The sequence below is a fragment of the Toxorhynchites rutilus genome, chromosome 3 (assembly GCF_029784135.1).
Source record: "Toxorhynchites rutilus septentrionalis strain SRP chromosome 3, ASM2978413v1, whole genome shotgun sequence".
In the NCBI taxonomy this organism is placed as follows: Eukaryota; Metazoa; Arthropoda; class Insecta; order Diptera; family Culicidae; genus Toxorhynchites; species Toxorhynchites rutilus.
Window position 1 is genome coordinate 194,817,257 of NC_073746.1, and position 22,224 is coordinate 194,839,480.

A 22,224-nucleotide genomic window follows, 5' to 3' on the forward strand; every position below is an offset into this window, starting at 1 on the left:
ATGTCAATATATAACTAAATTAGAAAAAGAAAATAGTCAGAAATTTTTCTCGTAATAATTGTATAACTGCTTCTATATTTCGTCCACCGAAAAAGGAAATCAACAATGTGTCTACTTTGAACCTCCATATTGAGTGGCTATAAGACTGAACTGAAGTCATGCTGCTTTAAAGTCTACGCTTAATATATGCATTTAAAAATTGCAACTTGTTCATTTATATGCAAAAACTCATAATTTCAAATTTAATTTACTCAAATACAAAAAGTAACACTCTTTTGAAAGTTTCACTTTATGTAGAGTCAAATGTGCTCTTTAAAATGCTATCAATAATTTTTTATTATGTTTGTCCCAAAAAGAACGACTAGCAAATGAATAGGTCGTGTTTTCGGGGAAAAAACATCAATAACTTTCAGTAGAATTAAGATACATACAAGTTATGCACCGTAATGCGTGGATTGGAAAGCTCTAAAAGTCATTCGAAGACAGTTTTGATGTAGAATTTAACATATAAAAGTTAGAGCAAAAAAACCTTTTTTTCATGGTAACCCTAACTCAACCTAGAGAAAAAGCGCTATATCGGTTACTTGAAGAGATAGAAAGAAATATTGTTCCACAAATTTACTTAAAATAACCAGGGCTACAATATTGTCGAACTATGTTTACCTCTATCTATAAAGATAAGAAAGTTAGATTTTTCATTTCATCGACAATTTTTGTCACCCTATTTTTGATAACATAAAAATGAGCGCTCTATTATATGTAACAACTTTGTCGAAGACAGTTTTTGTCTAGAGAATCACTGTCGAGCTCTAGATGCTAATTTCCACTTAAATGCACCTCCTGGACCATAATGCATTGGTAAGGGGACATTAGAAAATGCACTCCCATCGCCTGTTCCGTTCATGCTTTGCATATAAGACAGTAAATAAATCGAAATCATGCTTCACTGTGGAATTCCGATGTCGTTAAAATGAATTACAGTAGAACCCCGATTATCCGCGGAATAGTCGGGCTCACCGCGAATAACGAAAAATGAGGTGCGAACACAAAAAAAATTGAACATGAAAACTACGTTTTATCAATAAAAAAATTATTGAACTACTTATGTATAAGGTCGTGTACCAAAACAAAAAAGCATATGCCTACCACTCACTAATTCTGGAAAGGCCTATTGATTCACTATGGAACTCGTTGTCGCCAATAATCCGAACCACGGATCACCCGCTCGCGGATAATCGGGGTTCTACTGTGTTTGCCTTCGTTCGACTCAATATATCCATCTCATTCAAATGAGAAGAATTAGCTTTGCTTTCAGATCACAATTGACAATGATAATAAATTTCTGGTTATAAAATTTATTAATTCGAGAAGCGTTTGTTCATAGACTCATTCATTACGACGTCTTCCCGATGTTGCTTTTACCTTTTGATGACTTTCAGTAGTACTTTTTCCGTTGTCGCCATAATATAGGTTTTAAGCGAACCAACTGCAATGTCAACCAACTCACAAAAGAAGAAAATTGATTATTTCTCGGTGGTATTTTCTGTTTTTCGGATCCTGGTAAGCATTTATTATATAAACAAGAAGTGTGTAAGGTTTTAATTCTACAATTCTAGTTGCAGTCAACGAGAAATGGGTCGCGCGCATAATTGCACGGAAACACTTCCAGACAGTTCCGATGCTGACGTCAAAGCATATTCAGACGCGGCTGGAGTTCGCGAAAGACCACTTCAATTGGATCGGTCCGGAGAAGAAAAAGCAGATCGGATGAGATAAACCTCATCGGCTCGAACGGAAAAACTTGGATCCATCGCCCAATAGGCCGGGCTTACATACCATAGTATACCACGAAGACATTCAAGAATAAAGGAGGGAGCATTATGGTGTAGGGTGCTTCTCCTGTTACGACGTTGGCCCCCAGTACTGGGTGGATAAGATCATGGATCAGTACCTCTACGCTCAAATCCTAAGGGAAGCTATGCTGTCACACGCCGATTGGAAGATTCCCCTGAAATAGCAGTTTATGCAGGATAACGATCCGAAGCATACCACCAAAACCTTCAAAAAGTGGCTCCAGGAAAACAAAGCCCGAGTCACGAAAACGTATGCTCCTTTTATAGGAGAAACGTTTGACAGCATAGGGAAAACAGTTGCAAGATTTTTTTTGACGTAGGACTACGTCTAACCGGAAGATATAGGGGGTGAAATGGAAATCTAGGCACTGAACAAGTAGGAAAAAATGCAAGATTTGGAACGCTTATAACTCGAGCATTTCTCAATAGATCGCAAAGGTTTTTGCATCAATTGATAGGAAATATATCTACGCATCTATCATTACGAATAACATTTCATTTTTCTTGAGATAAATAATTGAATAATTGTGAAATATCAAGCATTGTCAAAATGCACTATGTGCCCATTTTTGAATGGTCCATTTTGTGCTCCTCAAATCGTACCGACCAAATCGGGCAACCAGCGGCAGCAGCGAAATAGAATGAAGCACGATAGGAAAGGAAGAAGAGAAAAATGAACGAAACATTGGTCGCAGTCTCACACATGCGTAATTCTCGAGCCAGCTTAAAAATTCCCGCTCCGCTGCCGTAACGATCATTCTTTGTGTGGACACCGACTGGACAAAATCGTTGCTGGACGAGCTGGACGGCGAGGGATCGAGTGCCTTTCTCAAGGCAAGAGGGCGGAGGTGGTAGCGCTGGAGTAGAGTAATAGAGTAGAGTAGAGTTTTCAAAGGGCATTTCTCAAGGCTAGAGACGAATGAACTGCAAAAGTTTAAAGTCTCTATAATACAAGACCTTCCTTCCTTCCTTCCGTAACGATCATTCTCATTCAAACCGTACACCACATCGGTAACCAACACAAGCAGCCATGTCTGGACATGGTAAAGGAGGAAAAGTGAAGGGAAAGGCAAAATCCCGCTCGAACCGTGTTGATCTGAAGTTCCCCGCAAGGGTAGCTAGGCCGAGCGCGTTAGTACCAGTGCACCAGTCCACCTAGCCGGCGTTATATAGTTTCGGCCGCCGAAGTGATCGAGTTAGCTGGTAAAGCTGCTCGCGACGATAAGAAAACCCGCATTCGGAACAGAACACATTCGGTTCGGTGGACATCAAGACAACAGGCAGTTTCAGCGAGTGGCGAGTGGCAAACGCAATCGCAAAACGGCATCAGGTAGCAGAAGAAAAAAGTTTGTTCTTTATACGCACTGCTTTGGTGGCAAATCCAGAACAAGGCGGCATCGAGGGCGTTCGAAATGTTTTTTTTTCAAAACCACGAGTACTAAATTTTCTAAATTGGAACCATTCCATAAAACAAGGCGCTTTTCAGGGCCATTAAACCTTCCAAAAAAGAGTTTAGGAAATACAGTTCAATGCTTTCTAAAACAATATCCAAAATAATAATAAAACACAAATTGATTTTTTCATAATTTGTTTGCCAGGATATGATGAGTATGTGAATTTGGCAGTTGTTCTGAGCTTATTGATTTTCACCAATTCTTAAATTGCTTCTAGATTGAAAGTACAGTAATTTACACTTATCTCGACATTTAGCTAATTGGACGGACCAGTAATGCGACATATTTAGTTGGACATTTTCGTAAACATAGAGTTCGGGGTCCAAATTATGACCCCACATTGAAGGTCGACACTGTACCACTGTCATCGCAAATGTTCAATTACAGGTTAAAATTACCTCCAATCCGATACTGAGTGGTGGTAGTGCGACGTGCCATTGAATGTAATATACTGTAAAATATGTCACAAGCTGGATAGGAAGAAATTTTCCAACTGTGAAAGCTGTGGCTAGTGGCAAATGCAATCGCTAAACAGCAAGGTTTAGCCGAACAAGATGGGGATATCGAGTGATAACAAAACAATAAACTCTTTAGATTGAAAATAATTTTGTGATCCTGAAAAGGACCCTTTTTAGCCTGCATGTGAATCCAACGAGCGAACAAATCGTAATGAATGTATTTTTTTGCCATCACTCCCTTTTAACGCTCATTCGTTCGTCTCGTTGGACTCGCCCCTCTGGCTGAGTCTGCCGATTTGTCTCTATCCTGTGAGTGTGTACCGCTAGAGTATAAAACACGCGGACCCCAAAAAAATATCTTATTTTCTTTCAAACCGTAAACCCGTGTGGTTGTACGGCATCGGCATCGTGGACGTAACAAAGGAGGACAAGTTTAGGGAAAGGCAAGGTCTCACTCGAACCGTGTTCCCAGTTCCCTGTTGGTCGCATTCACTGATTGCTCCGCAAGGGTAACTAGGCCGAACGGATTGGTGCCGGAGCACCAGTATTCCTAACAGCGATTATAGAGTTTCGGCCGTCGGAGTGCTCGAGTTGGCTTGCAAAGCTGCTCACGACAATCAGGAAACCCGCATCAAGAACAAAGCAGCTTCGGTTCGGCGCTCATCAAGGCAACAATTAGTTTCAGTGAGTGGCAAAGTGTTTCTCCGGCACGTCGCATCAAATGTAATTTACTGAACAACATGTCACAAGCTGGATGGGAAGAAATTTTCCAACTGTGAAAGCTGTGGCGAGTGGCAAACGCAATAGCTAAACAGGAAGGTTTAACCGAACAAGATGGGAATATCGAGTGATAACAAAAACACAACACCAAAGGTTCTTTTCAGAACCATCAACATATTCATGAAGAGTAAACAGTAAACTAATCCATTTTTAAGGTAGATAGGTAGGTATTCACGTAGGAGAAGAAAATAAAACAATATATTTAAAATATATATTTAACAAAAGCTGTCCCCTTTGTATAGTCCTACGTCACTTCGGTTATGTCCCCGACATTACCCACCCGTCTTTTTTGTAATTAGTACCAGCAGCGTACGAGATAGAAGGTTGTTGGAATGATTTACCAGTCGCGTTGAAGAGTAGTTTGGAAATGCATCAATATTGTGAAACTGGACCAGTATAGGAATATTCAAAATGTACCAGTAGCGTACAAAGTGTTTGTAAACTGTACCAGCAACGTACAAACTGAATGACACGTTCTACTAGTTGCATTGGAAGGTAGTTAGAGAGATGTACCAGTAGCGTACAAGAATTGTTATGGGAAAAGTTGTACCAGTAGCGTACAAGAGTTGTTGTGGGAAGAGATGTACAAGTAGCCTACAAGAGTTGTTGTGGGAAGAGTTGTACCAGTAGCGTACAAGAGTTGTTGTGGGAAGAGATGTACCAGTAGCGTACAAGAGTTGTTGTGGGGAGAGTTGTACCAGTAGCGTACAAGATTAATGGGATGTACCAGCAGCGTACAGTAGAAGCTGAGTAGCCTTATGTAGACATGTACCGGTAGTATACAAGTGTAATTTAAAAAAAAAACAGTAATGAAAACAAGTTGTTGCATGTACCAGTAGCGTACAGGAGTTCTGATGAAATGTACCAGTCACGTTTAAAACCTGCATGATGAAGTTGTTTAAAGATTGTGTCCTTGATGTCTCCATCCGATTAAATGTTTTTTTTTCGAAAATATGGTTCAATTAATGTCAATATGCAATTACGTTCATAAATTGAGATAATTTACGATGTGGTTATGGGCGTCTTGTTTACAGATGGAGGAAGCACGTCACATCCCATGTTTCCGGTGCGAGTCTATGGAAAAACAAAAAAAAAACTTTCTCAAGAATGAGAGATTTGGAAAGGTTCCTTGGAGTGTTATCTCGAAGCATATGGAATAAAGGATCAGAGAATGATTAAAGCGAAACTACTACATTTCGGTGGAGTTGAATTGCAGCGAGTATTTTGAAGTTTGCCTGGACATGACAAGGTGACATTGATAGCAGTAAATCCACGAGTCTACGACATGGCAATCGATCTTTTAGATGGCTACTTACGCCAATACGTAATTGAAAGACGAAAGTTCAATAAATAAATAAGGATAAGACAGCACAAAGGTGAAAAGTATTCACATTTTGTTTTGAGACTTTGATAGCAAACTAAGAATTGCGGATTTGAGAAACTATCCAGCGAAGTCAGCGAAATTCTAAAGTAAATTTATCTCATAGATATTGTCGTAGAAAATTGTCGGTCGGATGATCTAAAAAAGAGCATTTTGAAAAAAGGATCGTTCTTTATATGAAATAGAAAAGATTGCTGCGAGTATCGAAAACACAGAGTTTGAAATGTTGCAAACAGGTCCTGTTTTTGAAGAACGTGCTACTTACGAAGTCGGTAATGTAAGAAACGAAAAATTATCACCACTGCCCATGGCTCGGTCTACGATTCATGGAAGAGGAGGATATAATCAGAGTTACTCAAAAGGATCAGGGGTGCGATCTGATTTTAACAGTCTCATCGATAAGAAAAAGCACTCGTGTTTTGCGTGTGGTAAACAGGGCCATTTACCGAAATCGGTCAATTGCTCAGCACGAGATCGGACATGTCGACAGCTAGGGAATTTTAACACTTTGACGTCCGCACATTTCGTAGAAAAATATTCGCTTTGCGCCGGCAGCGCTAATTCGGATTACTTGGCTTTTCGCCGCCCATTCTTGACATTTTCGGGAAATTATGAATTGTTAAGTTTTACTAGTCTCATTGTTAGTTATCAACCCTATTACCCTACTTTCATGAAATTTCGAAGATATACATACGTAAATATTACAAACCTGTCCATATTCCCCCCACTATATGACCATGCGAGTAATCATCGAAAAAATGTTCTACTTTTCGTCCATTTTAAATTGAAAAACATTTGGTCGATTAATTCGAAAAACAGTATATTGAAATGCAAGAAACTACATTTAAGTTGGTAGAAACATGAGTTTCGAAAGATATAATTGAAGTTCTTCCTAATATGTCCGTATTTCCCCACCTCCCCTACTCATAAAAACACAAAACTTGTTGGTGTGTGTAAGTTGTTGTTGATACTAAAGTGTCGCCGGGCACTGAGATACTATACACACGTAACCACTGTGGTGTCGCCGGCAGTCAGCCGCTAGTTTTCGTACGTAACCACAGTGGTGTCGCCGAACACCAAAGTGTTAAAAAATGTGACGTAAGCGAAAAATTGACCACTCTAAAAGGGTCTATCATATGGAAAAGGTTGATGCTAATACTACGACGGCGGAAAACAATCAAGATGTTGAGGAAATGTTCTATGCTTTCTATGGAGGAAATATGACAAATGTCCTCCCGGGTATAATTGGGGGTATATCGGTGAAACTTTTGATCGACTCCGGTGCAGATGCGATTCTTATTAAACCAGATACTTGGGAAATGATGAAAAGCAAACAAATTTGGGTCAAGAGTTTTACGGGAGGTTCCTCGAAGGTCTTGAAAGGCTATGGTAGTGAAGAAAACCGCTTACTATTATTGAGCCATATCAAGATGAGATTGTTGTGGGAAAATCGAGAACAGATGCGGATTTTTTTTTCGTTATACAAGGTGGACAGCGAGACATCCTGATACAGCTAAACAACTTCGAGTTCTTAAGGTGGGTATATACGTAGATGGAATTTATGAGGAGAAAAGGCCATTCAAAAAGATTAGTGGGGTACAAGCAGAGCTTCATAAGAAAACAAAACCTGTGATACCAGTGTCTCAACTATTACGTCACGTACCGATTCCCTTGGAAGAAGAAGTAAATAAAAGATTAGGCTAACTCTTGCCCATACCTGTCGTTGGGGAATACTTTATGCAATTGGTCGAAAAGAAAGCTCCGAATAAACGTTACTCATCTGAAGCAGGTAAAACATCCAGATAAAAAGGACAACGAGCTTCAGCTATATAAAAAAATGAGAGTACAACTGGCACGTTACGAATAGCTCATTCCAAATTGACTTTGTAAAGTTTGGGGGGGTTATAGGGTCGTGCCCCTCGGCAAACGACACATTTATCAATGTAGCAGCCCTGCTACGAACGGTAGTGAGTGAGAGTAAAACATTGACGTGACAGATTGAGAGCGAGAGTCGAACAGTACGGTCGCGCTAGTGTACCACGTGTAAATCAATATACACAAGATAGTGAATTAACATATAGCGGTGTAAATATATTATTAATATATGCAAGGAGGCCATCCCGACAGTAAGTATTAGTTTTGTTCTTTATTGCAAAATATAAGATATTAGCTGACCCGGTAAACTTCGTCCCTCCCAAAATTTGTTTTTCGTTATCAATACCTTCAAACATTCACGTTTTCTTACTAAGAGCATGTTCATGAGTCCGATCGCAGAACTGTTCATTGATTGATCTTCTAATCGACCCCGTTGAATTTATCTTTTACTATAAAATTCCCATTACTTCTACCAAAACTCATCATTATAATATCATATTATTTTCAGACACAATTCTCGTTCAAGATTTTTCAACCACTTGCAAATAACATGTTTCTCCGTTACATGGAAGAGATGTTTGACAAAGAAATATGATAGTATAAAGATAGACCCCTCCCCTCTTCTGCCCTTAGAGAGGGGGAAGAAGTGTCTATTCACCATAGAAACATTTCGTGCCTCCTAAAATCTTCACATTTTTCATTTGTATGCCAGCCCACCCTAAGGGAGGGGGAGGAGTATCTAACCGCCATAGAAACATTTATTGCATCCTCCACATGCTAAATTTGGTTTCGTTTGCTTGATTAATTCTCGAGTGATGCACAAATTTGTGTTTCATTTGTGCCCCAAAAACCCCTTCATACCAATTTTCATGTCGATCGGTTCAGTAGTTTCCGAGTCCATAATATATATATATATATATATATATATATATATATATATATATATTTATATACAGTCAACTCTCCCTAACTCGATGTTCTGTATCTCGATATTTTCCCTAACTCGATGGATTTCATGGCACCTTCGATTTTACAAGCATTCTTCTCTCCATAACACGATACCTCCCTAACTCGATGCCTCTCTTACTCGATGTGTTTTGTGTGTTTTGATTCATTTTTCCATGGATTTTCACCTCCCTAACTCGATTGATTTTCGCGTACATGTTTTTGTGCGTTATTACCTCAGATTTCAATTGCCCTTAAAAGTGAAGACGGAGTGTTCGTGTCATCAAACAATTTCTTTTCAAGTATGGAAAACCACGAGAAACCTTTCAAGCGAACAATCAAAACGCTAACCATTGCGCAAGGTTTGAGCATCATCGAGCAGGTCGAAAAATATGGACGGAAGGGGTCTGAAGCTGCAAATAATACTAGAAAGTGTTGAAAAACCTGAGAAAAAAGCTGAAGATAGTAGTTCTATTGAGATGTTAATTCGAACGTTAAATCAAACCTGAAGAATATGTCCGGAATATTGAAATCAACTGGAAATGTTCCTGTGAAACTATTCGAACATTTCTTTGTGATTGAACAGTTCCTGCGTGATCGTTACAATTCAGTTTGAGTAACATACTTAATCAATATTTTCTTTGTTAACCTAGTGCCTCGTGCAAGTCGGACTCGATTATATACAAACTCGATTATATATGATTCGATTATGTAAAATTTAGGACTCGATTGTATACAGTTTGAAAAAAAAAGTTTTTTTTTATAATTCAAATATGAATAATTTCAAGAAAAAAAATTAACCTTTCAGCATTAAGGTGAAATTTAAGTGGCTTTTATAAGTACAGTGGATTAAAAATCGCGATTTTGGAAGATTTTGATTGAATCTTCATCAGGAATTGTTTATATCGATATTGCAGCGAAATTAAGAGAGATAGAAGTTGGGCGTCAAAGAACAAATTGTAGAGAGGTTAGAGAGCTTTCATTTAATTGGTAGAAATAATCAAGTTTAGTATGAATTTTTAGGATAAAATTAATAATTACAAATAAAAAAAAACTTTTAAATTTTCCACTTCAAAAATGTTATTTTAATCCACTAATTTAGATGTTCCACTACTATATCCTGTACTAAGTTTTCTCATCTTTCAAATGAAAGCAACAAAATCGGATTACGTAGCATACTTTTCAATGTAGAGTGAGTTTGAGCCGAAAGAAAGAATCCGAAAGAAAGAAAGAAAAAGTGCTATAAGTCTGTCATCGTTGAAATTCTAACATATGCGTAGAAGGATTTTTTTCGTGAAATATAACCGTCTATCACCTCCTGAAAGATTCTGGAAAAAAATATTTTTTTTATATGAGAAAGGTGTTTTTTCACTTTAAGGGAATAAATCAAAAATTCAAATTCATACCATAATTGGGACACTTACCCTAATATATGACAATTTAAGACATAAAAAAAATTAGGAAAAAATGTTCTGTATCTCGATACCTCCCTAACTCGATGGTCCCTTTGGATATCGAGTTAGGGAGAGTTGACTGTATATATATATATATATATATATATATATATATATATATATATATATATATATATATATATATATATATATATATATATATATATATATATATATATATATATATATATATATATATATATATATATATATATATATATATATATATATATATATATATATATATATATATATATATATATATATATATATATATATATATATATACAGTATATATATATAGCCCATATCTATCTACTTTTGAACTATTGAACCGATTCAAATGGTTGGCGTTAAGCCAATGAGCTAATCTTACTAAGTTTGCGAAAAAATTTGATCCTATTTTTGTGGTTATTGATTGTACCAAATGCCAAACTGATATAGTGATTCTCTGATTTTCGTGAAAAGTAGTAGTTTTGTTCCTTATTCCAAAATATAAGACCCGTATTTTTTAATTTTTTTCATTAGTGTGCCCATTTCCGTTTTAGGACTGGTAAAACCATTTTGTTTTCATTTTTTTCAATAACATTTTTCAAAAATTCATAACTTTTGAACTATTGAACCGGTTCAGATGATTGACATAACAAAATTAAGCCAATGAGCTAGTCTTACTAAACCTGCGAAAAAATGGATCTTGTTTTCGTGATTATTGATTCTTATAGTTTATTTTGTCTTGGACCAAGAACAGAGATGTATTTTTTTCATTTTTGAGTTATGATTTTTCAAAGTTAACATGTGTCCAGCCTTCGTTCAATATTCCTATGCGACTAGAATTCTATTTATTTGGCAGGTATAATATTTTTGACGTAGGACTACGTCTAACCGGAAGATATAGGGGGTGAAATGGAAATCTAGGCACTGAACAAGTAGGAAAAAATGCAAGATTTGGAACGCTTATAACTCGAGCATTTCTCAATAGATCGCAAAGGTTTTTGCATCAATTGATAGGAAATATATCTATCGCATCTATCATAACGAATAACATTTCATTTTTCTTGAGATAAATAATTGAATAATTGTCAAATATCAAGCATTGTCAAAATGCACTATGTGCCCATTTTTGATTGGTCCATTTTGTGCTCCTCATATCGTACCGACCAAAACGGGCAACCAGAGCAGCAGCGAAATAGAATGAAGCACGATTGGAAAAGAAAAAGAAAAAATGAACGAAACATTGGTCGCAGTCTCACACATGCGTAATTCTCGAGCCAGCCAGTCAGCTTAAAAATCCCCGCTCCGCTGCCGTAACGATCATTCTTTGTGTGGACACCGACTGGACAACATCGTTGCTGGACGGCGAGGGATCGAGTGCCTTTCTCAAGGCAAGAGGGCGGAGGTGGTAGCGCTGGAGTAGAGTAGAGTAGAGTTTTCAAAGGGCCTTTCTCAAGGCTAGAGACGAATGAACTGCAAAAGTTTAAAGTCTCTATAATACAATACCTTCCTTCCTTCCGTAACGATCATTCTCATTCAAACCGTACACCACATCGGTTCGCATCACAACACATCAACAAACCAACCCAAGCAGCCATGTCTGGACATGGTAAAGGAGGAAAAGTGAAGGGAAAGGCAAAATCCCGCTCGAACCGTGTTGATCTGAAGTTCCCCGCAAGGGTAGCTAGGCCGAGCGCGTTAGTACCAGTGCACCAGTCCACCTAGCCGGCGTTATATAGTTTCGGCCGCCGAAGTGATCGAGTTAGCTGGCAAAGCTGCTCGCGACGATAAGAAAACCCGCATTCGGAACAGAACACATTCGGTTCGGTGGACATCAAGACAACAGGCAGTTGCAGCAAGTGGCGAGTGGCAAACGCAATCGCAAAACGGCATCAGGTAGCAGAAGAAAAAAGTTTGTTCTTTATACAAACTACTTTGGTGGTAAATCCAGAACAAGGCGGCATCGAGGGCGTTCGAAATGGTTTTTTTCAAAACCACAAGTACTAAGTTTTCTAAATTGGAACCATTCCATAAAACAAGGCGCTTTTCAGGGCCATTAAACCTTCCAAAAAAGAGTTTAGGAAATACAGTTCAATGCTTTCTAAAACATTATCCAAAATAATAATAAAACACAAATTGATTTTTTCATAATTTGTTTGCCAGGATATGATGAGTATGTGAATTTGGCAGTTGTTCTGAGCTTATTGATTTTCACCAATTCTTAAATTGCGCTAGAGTATAAAACACGCGGACCCCAAAAAAATATCTTATTTTCTTTCAAACCGTAAACCCGTGTGGTTGTACGGCATCGGCATCGTGGACGTAACAAAGGAGGACAAGTTAAGGGAAAGGCAAAGTCTCACTCGAACCGTGCAGATCTCCAGTTCCCTGTTGGCCGCATTCACTGATTGCTCCGCAAGAGTAACTAGGCCGAACGGATTGGTGCCGGAGCACCAGTATACCTAACAGCGATTATAGAGTTTCGGCCGTCGGAGTGCTCGAGTTGGCTTGCAAAACTGCTCACGACAATCAGAAAACACGCATCAAGAACAGAGCAGCTTCGGTTCGGCAAGGCAACAATTAGTTTCAGTGAGTGGCAAAGTCGCATTAAATGTAATTTACTGAACAATATGTCACAAGCTGGATGGGAAGAAATTTTCCAACTGTGAAAGCTGTGGCGAGTGGCAAACGCAATAGCTAAACAGGAAGGTTTAACCGAACAAGATGGGAATATCGAGTGATAACAAAAACACAACACCAAAGGTTCTTTTGAGAACCATCAACATATTCATAAAGAGTAAACAGTAAACTAATCCATTTTTCAGGTAGATAGGTAGGTATTCACGTAGGAGAAGAAAATAAAACAATATATTTAAAATATATATTTAACAAAAGCTGTCCCCTTTATATAGTCCTACGTCACTCCGGTTATGTCCCCGACATTATCCACCCGTCTTTTTTCATAGAAGACTAACTGATTAACTTCAATTTAATACGTTGATTATCTGAATCGGTCCAGTTGTTCAAAAGCAATAAAGTTTTGAAAAAAGTAATTTTAGAAAAAAGACGAAAAATAATTTTTTAGGCCATCGGTTAACTTTGAAAAATCATTAAAAACTAAAAGGAGTACATCTCTGGCTTTTGGATAAAAAGCCTCAGCTTTCCAGCAAAAATATAAAAAGTTGAGCGCCAGACCATAAAAACTATAAAAAACAAAAACAATCAATAATTGCACAAACAAAATCCAATTTTTTCACAAATGTCACTAATATTTTTTCAAAGAAGACTAGCTCACTTTGATATGTCAATCATCTGAAACGGTTCAGTAGTTCAAAAGTTATGATTTTTCTATAATATTTTTTGCAAAAAAGACGGGTGGGTAATGTCGTGGACATAACCGGAGTGACGTAGGACTATACAAAGGGGACAGCTTTTGTTAAATATATATATTTTAAATATATTGTTTTATTTTCTTCTCCTACGTGAATACCTACCTATCTACCTGAAAAATGGATTAGTTTGCCACTCGCCACAGCTTTCACAGTTGGAAAATTTCTTCCCATCCAGCTTGTGACATATTGTTCAGTAAATTACATTTAATGCGACTTTGCCACTAACTGAAACTAATTGTTGCCTTGCCGAACCGAAGCTGCTCTGTTCTTGATGCGTGTTTTCTGATTGTCGTGAGCAGCTTTGCAAGCCAACTCGAGCACTCCGACGGCCAAAACTCTATAATCGCTGTTAGGTATACTGATGCTCCGGCACCAATCCGTTCGGCCTAGTTACCCTTGCGGAGCAATCAGTGAATGCGGCCAACAGGGAACTGGAGATCTGCACGGTTCGAGTGAGACTTTGCCTTTCCCTTAACTTGTCCTCCTTTGTTACGTCCACGATGCCGATGCCGTACAACCACACGGGTTTACGGTTTGAAAGAAAATAAGATATTTTTTTGGGGTCCAAGTGTTTTATACTCTAGCGCAATTTAAGAATTGGTGAAAATCAATAAGCTCAGAACAACTGCCAAATTCACATACTCATCATATCCTGGCAAACAAATTATGAAAAAATCAATTTGTGTTTTATTATTATTTTGGATAATGTTTTAGAAAGCATTGAACTGTATTTCCTAAACTCTTTTTTGGAAGGTTTAATGGCCCTGAAAAGCGCCTTGTTTTATGGAATGGTTCCAATTTAGAAAACTTAGTACTCGTGGTTTTGAAAAAAACCATTTCGAACGCCCTCGATGCCGCCTTGTTCTGGATTTGCCACCAAAGCAGTTTGTATAAAGAACAAACTTTTTTCTTCTGCTACCTGATGCCGTTTTGCGATTGCGTTTGCCACTCGCCACTCGCTGCAACTGCCTGTTGTCTTGATGTCCACCGAACCGAATGTGTTCTGTTCCGAATGCGGGTTTTCTTATCGTCGCGAGCAGCTTTGCCAGCTAACTCGATCACTTCGGCGGCCGAAACTATATAACGCCGGCTAGGTGGACTGGTGCACTGGTACTAACGCGCTCGGCCTAGCTACCCTTGCGGGGAACTCCAGATCAACACGGTTCGAGCGGGATTTTGCCTTTCCCTTCACTTTTCCTCCTTTACCATGTCCAGACATGGCTGCTTGGGTTGGTTTGTTGATGTGTTGTGATGCGAACCGATGTGGTGTACGGTTTGAATGAGAATGATCGTTACGGAAGGAAGGAAGGTATTGTATTATAGAGACTTTAAACTTTTGCAGTTCATTCGTCTCTAGCCTTGAGAAAGGCCCTTTGAAAACTCTACTCTACTCTACTCCAGCGCTACCACCTCCGCCCTCTTGCCTTGAGAAAGGTACTCGATCCATCGCCGTCCAGCTCGTCCAGCAACGATGTTGTCCAGTCGGTGTCCACACAAAGAATGATCGTTACGGCAGTGGAGCGGGGATTTTTAAGCTGACTGGCTGGCTCGAGAATTACGCATGTGTGAGACTGCGACCAATGTTTCGTTCATTTTTTCTTTTTCCTTTCCAATCGTGCTTCATTCTATTTCGCTGCTTCTCTGGTTGCCCGTTTTGGTCGGTACGATATGAAGAGCACAAAATGGACCAATCAAAAATGGGCACATAGTGCATTTTGACAATGCTTGATATTTGACAATTATTCAATTATTTATCTCAAGAAAAATGAAATGTTATTCGTTATGATAGATGCGTAGATATATTTCCTATCAATTGATGCAAAAACCTTTGCGATCTATTGAGAAATGCTCGAGTTATAAGCGTTCCAAATCTTGCATTTTTTCCTACTTGTTCAGTGCCTAGATTTCCATTTCACCCCCTATATCTTCCGGTTAGACGTAGTCCTACGTCAAAATCGGAAAAAAAGATTTTTTGGACACACTAATGAAAAAATAAAAATTACGGGTCCAATATTTTGCGACAAGGAAAAAAAATTATCACTTTTCACGGAAGTCTGAGAACCACTAAATCGGTTTGGCATGGAATAGCTGTATATATATATATATTTTTTTTTTTTTTCAAACAATTTCGATTTACATTAACAGTAATGTTTGTTTCTGCCCAATTCGCGAATCCTTTTATGAATTCAGTTCGCACATCAAGAAAAAATGTGTAACACTTTTCTACTACACCAAGCAAATATCACTTTTCACCTATGATACTTAAACCACGTGTTACTGACGAGGAAGAACAATTTTCGGTGTTTTGACGTAGGACTACGTCTAACCGGAAGATATAGGGGGTGAAATGGAAATCTAGGCACTGAACAAGTAGGAAAAAATGCAAGATTTGGAACGCTTATAACTCGAGCATTTCTCAATAGATCGCAAAGGTTTTTACATCAATTGATAGGAAATATATCTACGCATCTATCATAATGAATAACATTTCATTTTTCTTGAGATAAATAATTGAATAATTGTGGAATATCAAGCATTGTCCAAATACACTATGTGCCCATTTTTGATTGGTCCATTTTGTGCTCCTCAAATCGTACCGATCAAAACGGGCAACCAGAGCAGCAGCGAAATAGAATGAAGCACGATTGGAAAGGAAAAAGAAAAAAATGAGGGAAACATTGGTCGCAGTCTCACACATGCGTAATTCTCGAGCCAGCCAGTCAGCTTAAAAATCCCCTCTCCGCTGCCGTAACGATCATTCTCATCCGAACCGTACACCACATCGTTTCGCATCACCTCACATCAACAAACCAACACAAGCAGCCATGGTTGGATATGGCAAAGGAGGAAAAGAGAAGGGAAAGGCAAAATCTCGCTCGAACCGTGGTGGTCTGCAATTTCCCGTAGGTGTATCCGCCAATTGCACCGGAAAAGGTAGCTAGGTCGAGCGCGTTAGTACCTGTGTACCAGTCCACCTAGCCGGCGTTATATAGTTTCGGCCGCCGGAGTGATCGAGTTAGCTGGCAAAGCTGCTCGCGACGATAAGAAAACCTGCGTTCGGAACATAACACATTCGGTTCGGCGGACATCAAGACAACAGGCAGTTGCAGCGAATGGCGAGTGGCAAACGCAATCGCAAAACGGCATCAGGTAGCAGAAGAAAAAAGTTTGTTCTTTATACAAACTGCTTTGGTGGCAAATCCAGAACAAGGCGGCATCGAAGGCGTTCGAAATGGTTTTTTTCAAAACCACGAGTACTAAGTTTTCTAAATTGGAACCATTCCATAAAACAAGGCGCTTTTCAGGGCCATTAAACCTTCCAAAAAAGAGTTTAGGAAATAAAGTTCAATGCTTTCTAAAACATTATCCAAAATAATAATAAAACACAAATTGATGTTTTCATAATTTGTTTGCCAGGATTTGATGAGTATGTGAATTTGGCAGTTGTTCTGAGCTTATTGATAGTTGGGGACTTTCCTGATTATTCAATTTTCACCAATTCTTAAATTGTTTCCAGATTGAAAGTAGAGTAATCTACAATTAGTTCGACATTTAGCTAATTGGACGGACATGTAATGTGACTTATTTAGTTGGACATTTTTGTAAACATAGAGATCCAAATTATGATCCCACATTGAAAGTCGACACTGTACCACTGTCATCGCAAATGTTCAATTACAGGTTAAAATTACCTCCAATCCGACACTGAGTAGTGGTAATGCGACGTGTCATTGAATGTAATATACTGTAAAATATGTCACAAGCTGGATGGGAAGAAATTTTCCAACTGTGAAAGCTGTGGCGAGTGACAACAAATCGCTAAACAGGAAGGTTTAGTCGAATAAGATGGGGATATCGAGTGATAACAAAAACACAACACCAAAGGTTCTTTTCAGAACCATTAACATATTCATAAAGAGTAAACAGTAAACTAATCCATTTTTCAGGTAGATAGGTAGGTATTCACGTAGGTGAAGAAAATAAAACAATATATTTAAAATATATATTTAACAAAAGCTGTCCCCTTTGCATAGTCCTACGTCACTCCGGTTATGTCCCCGACATTACCCACCCGTCTTTTTTCACATTATTTATAAATATATATTTGTCATAATTTTGACGTAGGACTACGTCTAACCGGAAGATATAGGGGGTGAAATGGAAATCTAGGCACTGAACAAGTAGGAAAAAATGCAAGATTTGGAACGCTTATAACTCGAACGTTTCTCAATAGATCGCAAAGGTTTTTGCATCAATTGATAGGAAATATATCTACGCATCTATCATAACGAATAACATTTCATTTTTCTTGAGATAAATAATTGAATAATTGTGAAATATCAAGCATTGTCCAAATGCACTATGTGCCCATTTTTGATTGGTCCATTTTGTGCTCCTCAAATCGTACCGACCAAAACGGGCAACCAGAGCAGCAGCGAAATAGAATGAAGCACGATTGGAAAGGAAAAAGAAAAAAATTAACAAAACATTGGTCGCAGTCTCACACATGCGTAATTCTCGAGCCAGCCAGTCAGCTTAAAAATCCCCGCTCCGCTGCCGTAACGATCATTCTTTGTGTGGACACCGACTGGACAACATCGTTGCTGGACGGGCTGGACGGCGAGGGATCGAGTGCCTTTCTCAAGGCAAGAGGGCGGAGGTGGTAGCGCTGGAGTAAAGTAGAGTAGAGTTTTCAAAGGGCCTTTCTCAAGGCTAGAGACGAATGAACTGCAAAAGTTTAAAGTCTCTATAATACAATACCTTCCTTCCTTCCTTCCGTAACGATCATTCTCATTCAAACCGTACACCACATCGGTTCGCATCTCAACACATCAACAAACCAACCCAAGCAGACATGTCTGGACATGGCAAAGGAGGAAAAGTGAAGGGAAAGGCAAAATCCCGCTCGAACCGTGTTTAGTTTCGGCCGCCGAAGTGATCGAGTTAGCTGGCAAAGCTGCTCGCGACAATAAGAAAAACTGAATTCGGATCAGAACACATTCGGTGGACATCAAGACAACAGGCAGTTGCAGTGAGTGGCGAGTGGCAAACGCAATCGCAAAACGGCAGCTGGTAGCAGAATAAAAAAGTTTATTCTTTTTACTTTGGTGGCAAATCCAGAACAAGGCGGCATCGAGGGCGTTCGAAAAGGTTTTTTTCAAAACCACGAGTACAAAGTTTTCTAAATTGGAACCATTCCATAAAACAAGGCGCTTATCAGGGCCATTAAACCTTTCAAAAAAGAGTTTACGAAATACAGTTCAATGCTTTCTAAAATAATATCCAAAATAATAATAAACATAAACATAAATTGATTTTTTCATAATTTGTTTGCCAGGATCTGATGAGTATGTGAATTTGGCAGTTGTTCTGAGCTTATTGATAGCTGGGGACTTTCCTGATTATTCAATTTTCACCAATTCTTAAATTGTTTCCAGATTGAAAGTACAGTAATTTACAATTAGTTCGACATTTAGCTAATTGGACGGACATGTAATGCGACATATTTAGTTGGACATTTTTGTAAACATAGAGTTCGGGGTTCAAATTATGACCCCACATTGAAAGTCGACACTGTACCACTGTCATCGCAAATGTTCAATTACAGGTTAAAATCGCCTCCAATGCGACAATGAGTAGTGCTTCGGCACGTCGCATTGAATGTAATTTACTGTAAAACATGTCACAAAGCTGGATGGGAAGAAATTTTCCAACTGTGAAAGCTGTGGCGAGTGGCAACAAATCGCTAAACAGGAAGGTTTAGCCGAACAAGATGGGGATATCGAGTGATAACAAAACAATAAACTCTTTAGATTGAAGATAATTTTGTGATCCTGAAAAGGACCCTTTTTAGCCTGTATGTGAATCCAACAAGCGAACAAATCGTAATGAATGTATTTTTTTGCCATCGCTGCCTTTTAACGCTCATTCGTTCGTCTCGTTGGACTCGCCCCTCTGGCTGAGTCTGCCGATTTTTCTCTATCCTGTGAGCGTGTACCGCTAAAGTACAAAACGTGCGGATCCGCTGAAAAATATATCATTCTCTTCCAAACCGTAAATCAGTGTGGTTGTATGGCATCGTTCCACATCACATCGCATCAACGGATTGGTGCCGGAGCACCAGTATACCTAATAGCGGTTATAGAATTTCGGCCGCCGGAGTGCTCGAGTTGGCTTGCAAAGCTGCTCACGACAACAAGAAAACTCGCCTACAGAACAGAGCACATTCGGTTCGATGGTAACAACTAGTTTCAGCGAGTGGCAAACGCAATCGCAGAACGGCAGCAGTTAGATGAAGGAAAAAGTTTGTTTATACAGACTGCTTTGGTGACAAAACCAGCCACCGTAAAACACCGCGCTTTTCAGGGCCATTAAACCATTCAAAGAAGAGTTATTAAAAGTTATTCAAAATACCAATGCATTCTAAAGTGACATAATATGACATATAATATAAACTGATTTATTTTGTTTATGCTTGTTCTTGAACTTATTGGTGGTTGGGGCCTTTTAAATTGATCATTCAGTTTTCACAAACCCATGCTTGGTTTCCGAATTAAAAGTGGCTTCAAATTACAACACATTGTATGCAGGATGGCATTGACGAATTTTCTCGGTAGCAAGAACTGCTTTCTTTGGTTGATAACTGGTGTTGAAAATTGACTGACGTTACATCTGCATTGCATAGAAAATTAACTAAGGAGCAACATGATGAGCTATGTATTTCCTGCTGCTCTGTTCTTTTTGTAAAAGGACTTTAATCCGAAGGTCATCCGTCACTGTATTCACTGTTGGTTTTTCAGAACGCTTCTAGCTCGTTTATTTCTCGACAGATCGTAGAGTTCGTCTCCAAAACCTCAGCTCTTTTTCATTTGTATTTACTTTGTTTGCGGAGACTACAAATCTTACAATTCATTCGTCTCCGAAACCACAGTTTAAGGTACGGAAATGTGCTCAATAGTGAAATATATGATAGTGAATTAGCTGATAACCACCTATGCATTCCCTATCACAGCCATCATTTTGATTGACCGATATGTGTATACGCCGAAAGATGCCCGGCGTTGAACATTTAATAAGTACAAAGCCTTCAGAAAAAAACAATATTCAAGTTTGTAAAAAAAACGCAAAAAACACAACACCAAAGGTTCTTTTCAGAACCCCCAACATGTTCATGAAGAGTAAACAGTAAACTAATCCATTTTTCAGGTAGATAGGTAGGTATTCACGTAGCAGAAGAAAATAAAAAAAATATATTCGAAATATATACTTAGCAAAAGCTGTCCCCTTTGTATAGTCCTACGTCACTCCGGTTATGTCCCCGACATTACACACCCGTCTTTTTTCCAAACAAAACTTTAATTTTATAACAAAAATTAAAATTTAAATAAAATTTAAAAAATTTGATCTTAGTTTGTAATTTATTTCTGCATAATCAGGCACCGCAACACTACTCTCCCTCTGTCAACTTGTTGCGTCTGTAAAATATACTGTTACACTTCACTGCATCATCTTTCAATAGGTTTTTGTTCCGGGTTTCAATTCACAGTCACAGCAAAGCACTGATAATTCGAAGAAGTTAAGCATATACAATGAGTAGAAACACTATTCGAGTTTCGAGAAAAAAAATTCAATTAAACGTGTCACAAATACACTTACTTTGTAACATAGCAACATTTTACTCCGATGGGTAACTCCTTTATTATTTCTGGATGTTGCAATAGATATACAATATGTTCACTCTCAAAGAAAAGAAATAATGTGATGGCAAAATGATATCTTTAGTTGTTTAAATATGGTTGGTAAACGGTGCAAGTTGATTACTTCCTCCCCCATATATAATAAGTTTAGTATGCGTGTGTAAAGAAGAAAAACAATTTCCCACTACCCTTCCATAATTTTATGTTAGTTGTGGCGTTGCTCGTTATTTTCTTCAAACATTATTACGCTTTATGAATCAAATCTTTTGCGCTACTGGAATAATTGCGCACACGCGGTTGAAAATATATGTAAAACGATACCGTTCTGAATCATATTTCGGACGCTTGAGGCATTTGATGCAGGAAACAGATCTAAACAAAGATATTATTTGGGGGATATTTTTAATAAATTTGTTCTATATACTTTTAAGCTTTCTACTTTGGTACCCATTAGATTGAAAACATAAAAAAATCATCGAAAAAAATGCTTTTCAGATGAAGCGTATAAGAATCAAACTTTGGACACTATTTATAAAAACAATCAAATTTCGAACAGATTGAATTCAAATTTCGGACACTTCATTTTGTAATTTTTTTAACGAAAATTACATTACACTTGACTATATATTATAGTCAACTGCGAAACACTTACAAAGCAATCACATTAAACCGTTCACGATGATGAGAACTGATGAAACACGGGAGAAATTTAAATGTTGATGAACGGGTAAATTCTACGTGCTCACGCTAAACAAACGACAAACACAAACGATAATGAGTAGTGTTATCATATTTTTGCCGATTATGTTATAGTTCAAATGTAGTTCTCATATGAAATGATAGTGAAACCAATGAATTACTCTAAAGAAGCAATTGAGATATTAATTGTATTGTTATATCATCAGTGCGTTAAGCATTTCAAGATATTAGAACAAGGTGTCCGA

General features: G+C 38.2%; 1 protein-coding gene across 1 annotated transcript in view; it reads right to left on the reverse strand.

Moving 5' to 3' along the window:
• Nucleotides 1-21,453, reverse strand: part of LOC129779279 (uncharacterized) — a 53,777-nt gene extending 32,324 nt beyond the window's left edge. The window contains exon 1 of the mRNA XM_055786678.1: nt 21,240-21,453. Coding sequence (XP_055642653.1) covers nt 21,240-21,257 — 18 coding nt within the window. The 5' untranslated portion in view covers nt 21,258-21,453. The remainder of the gene's footprint in view (nt 1-21,239) is intronic.
• Between the last annotated feature and the right edge of the window lie 771 nt (nt 21,454-22,224).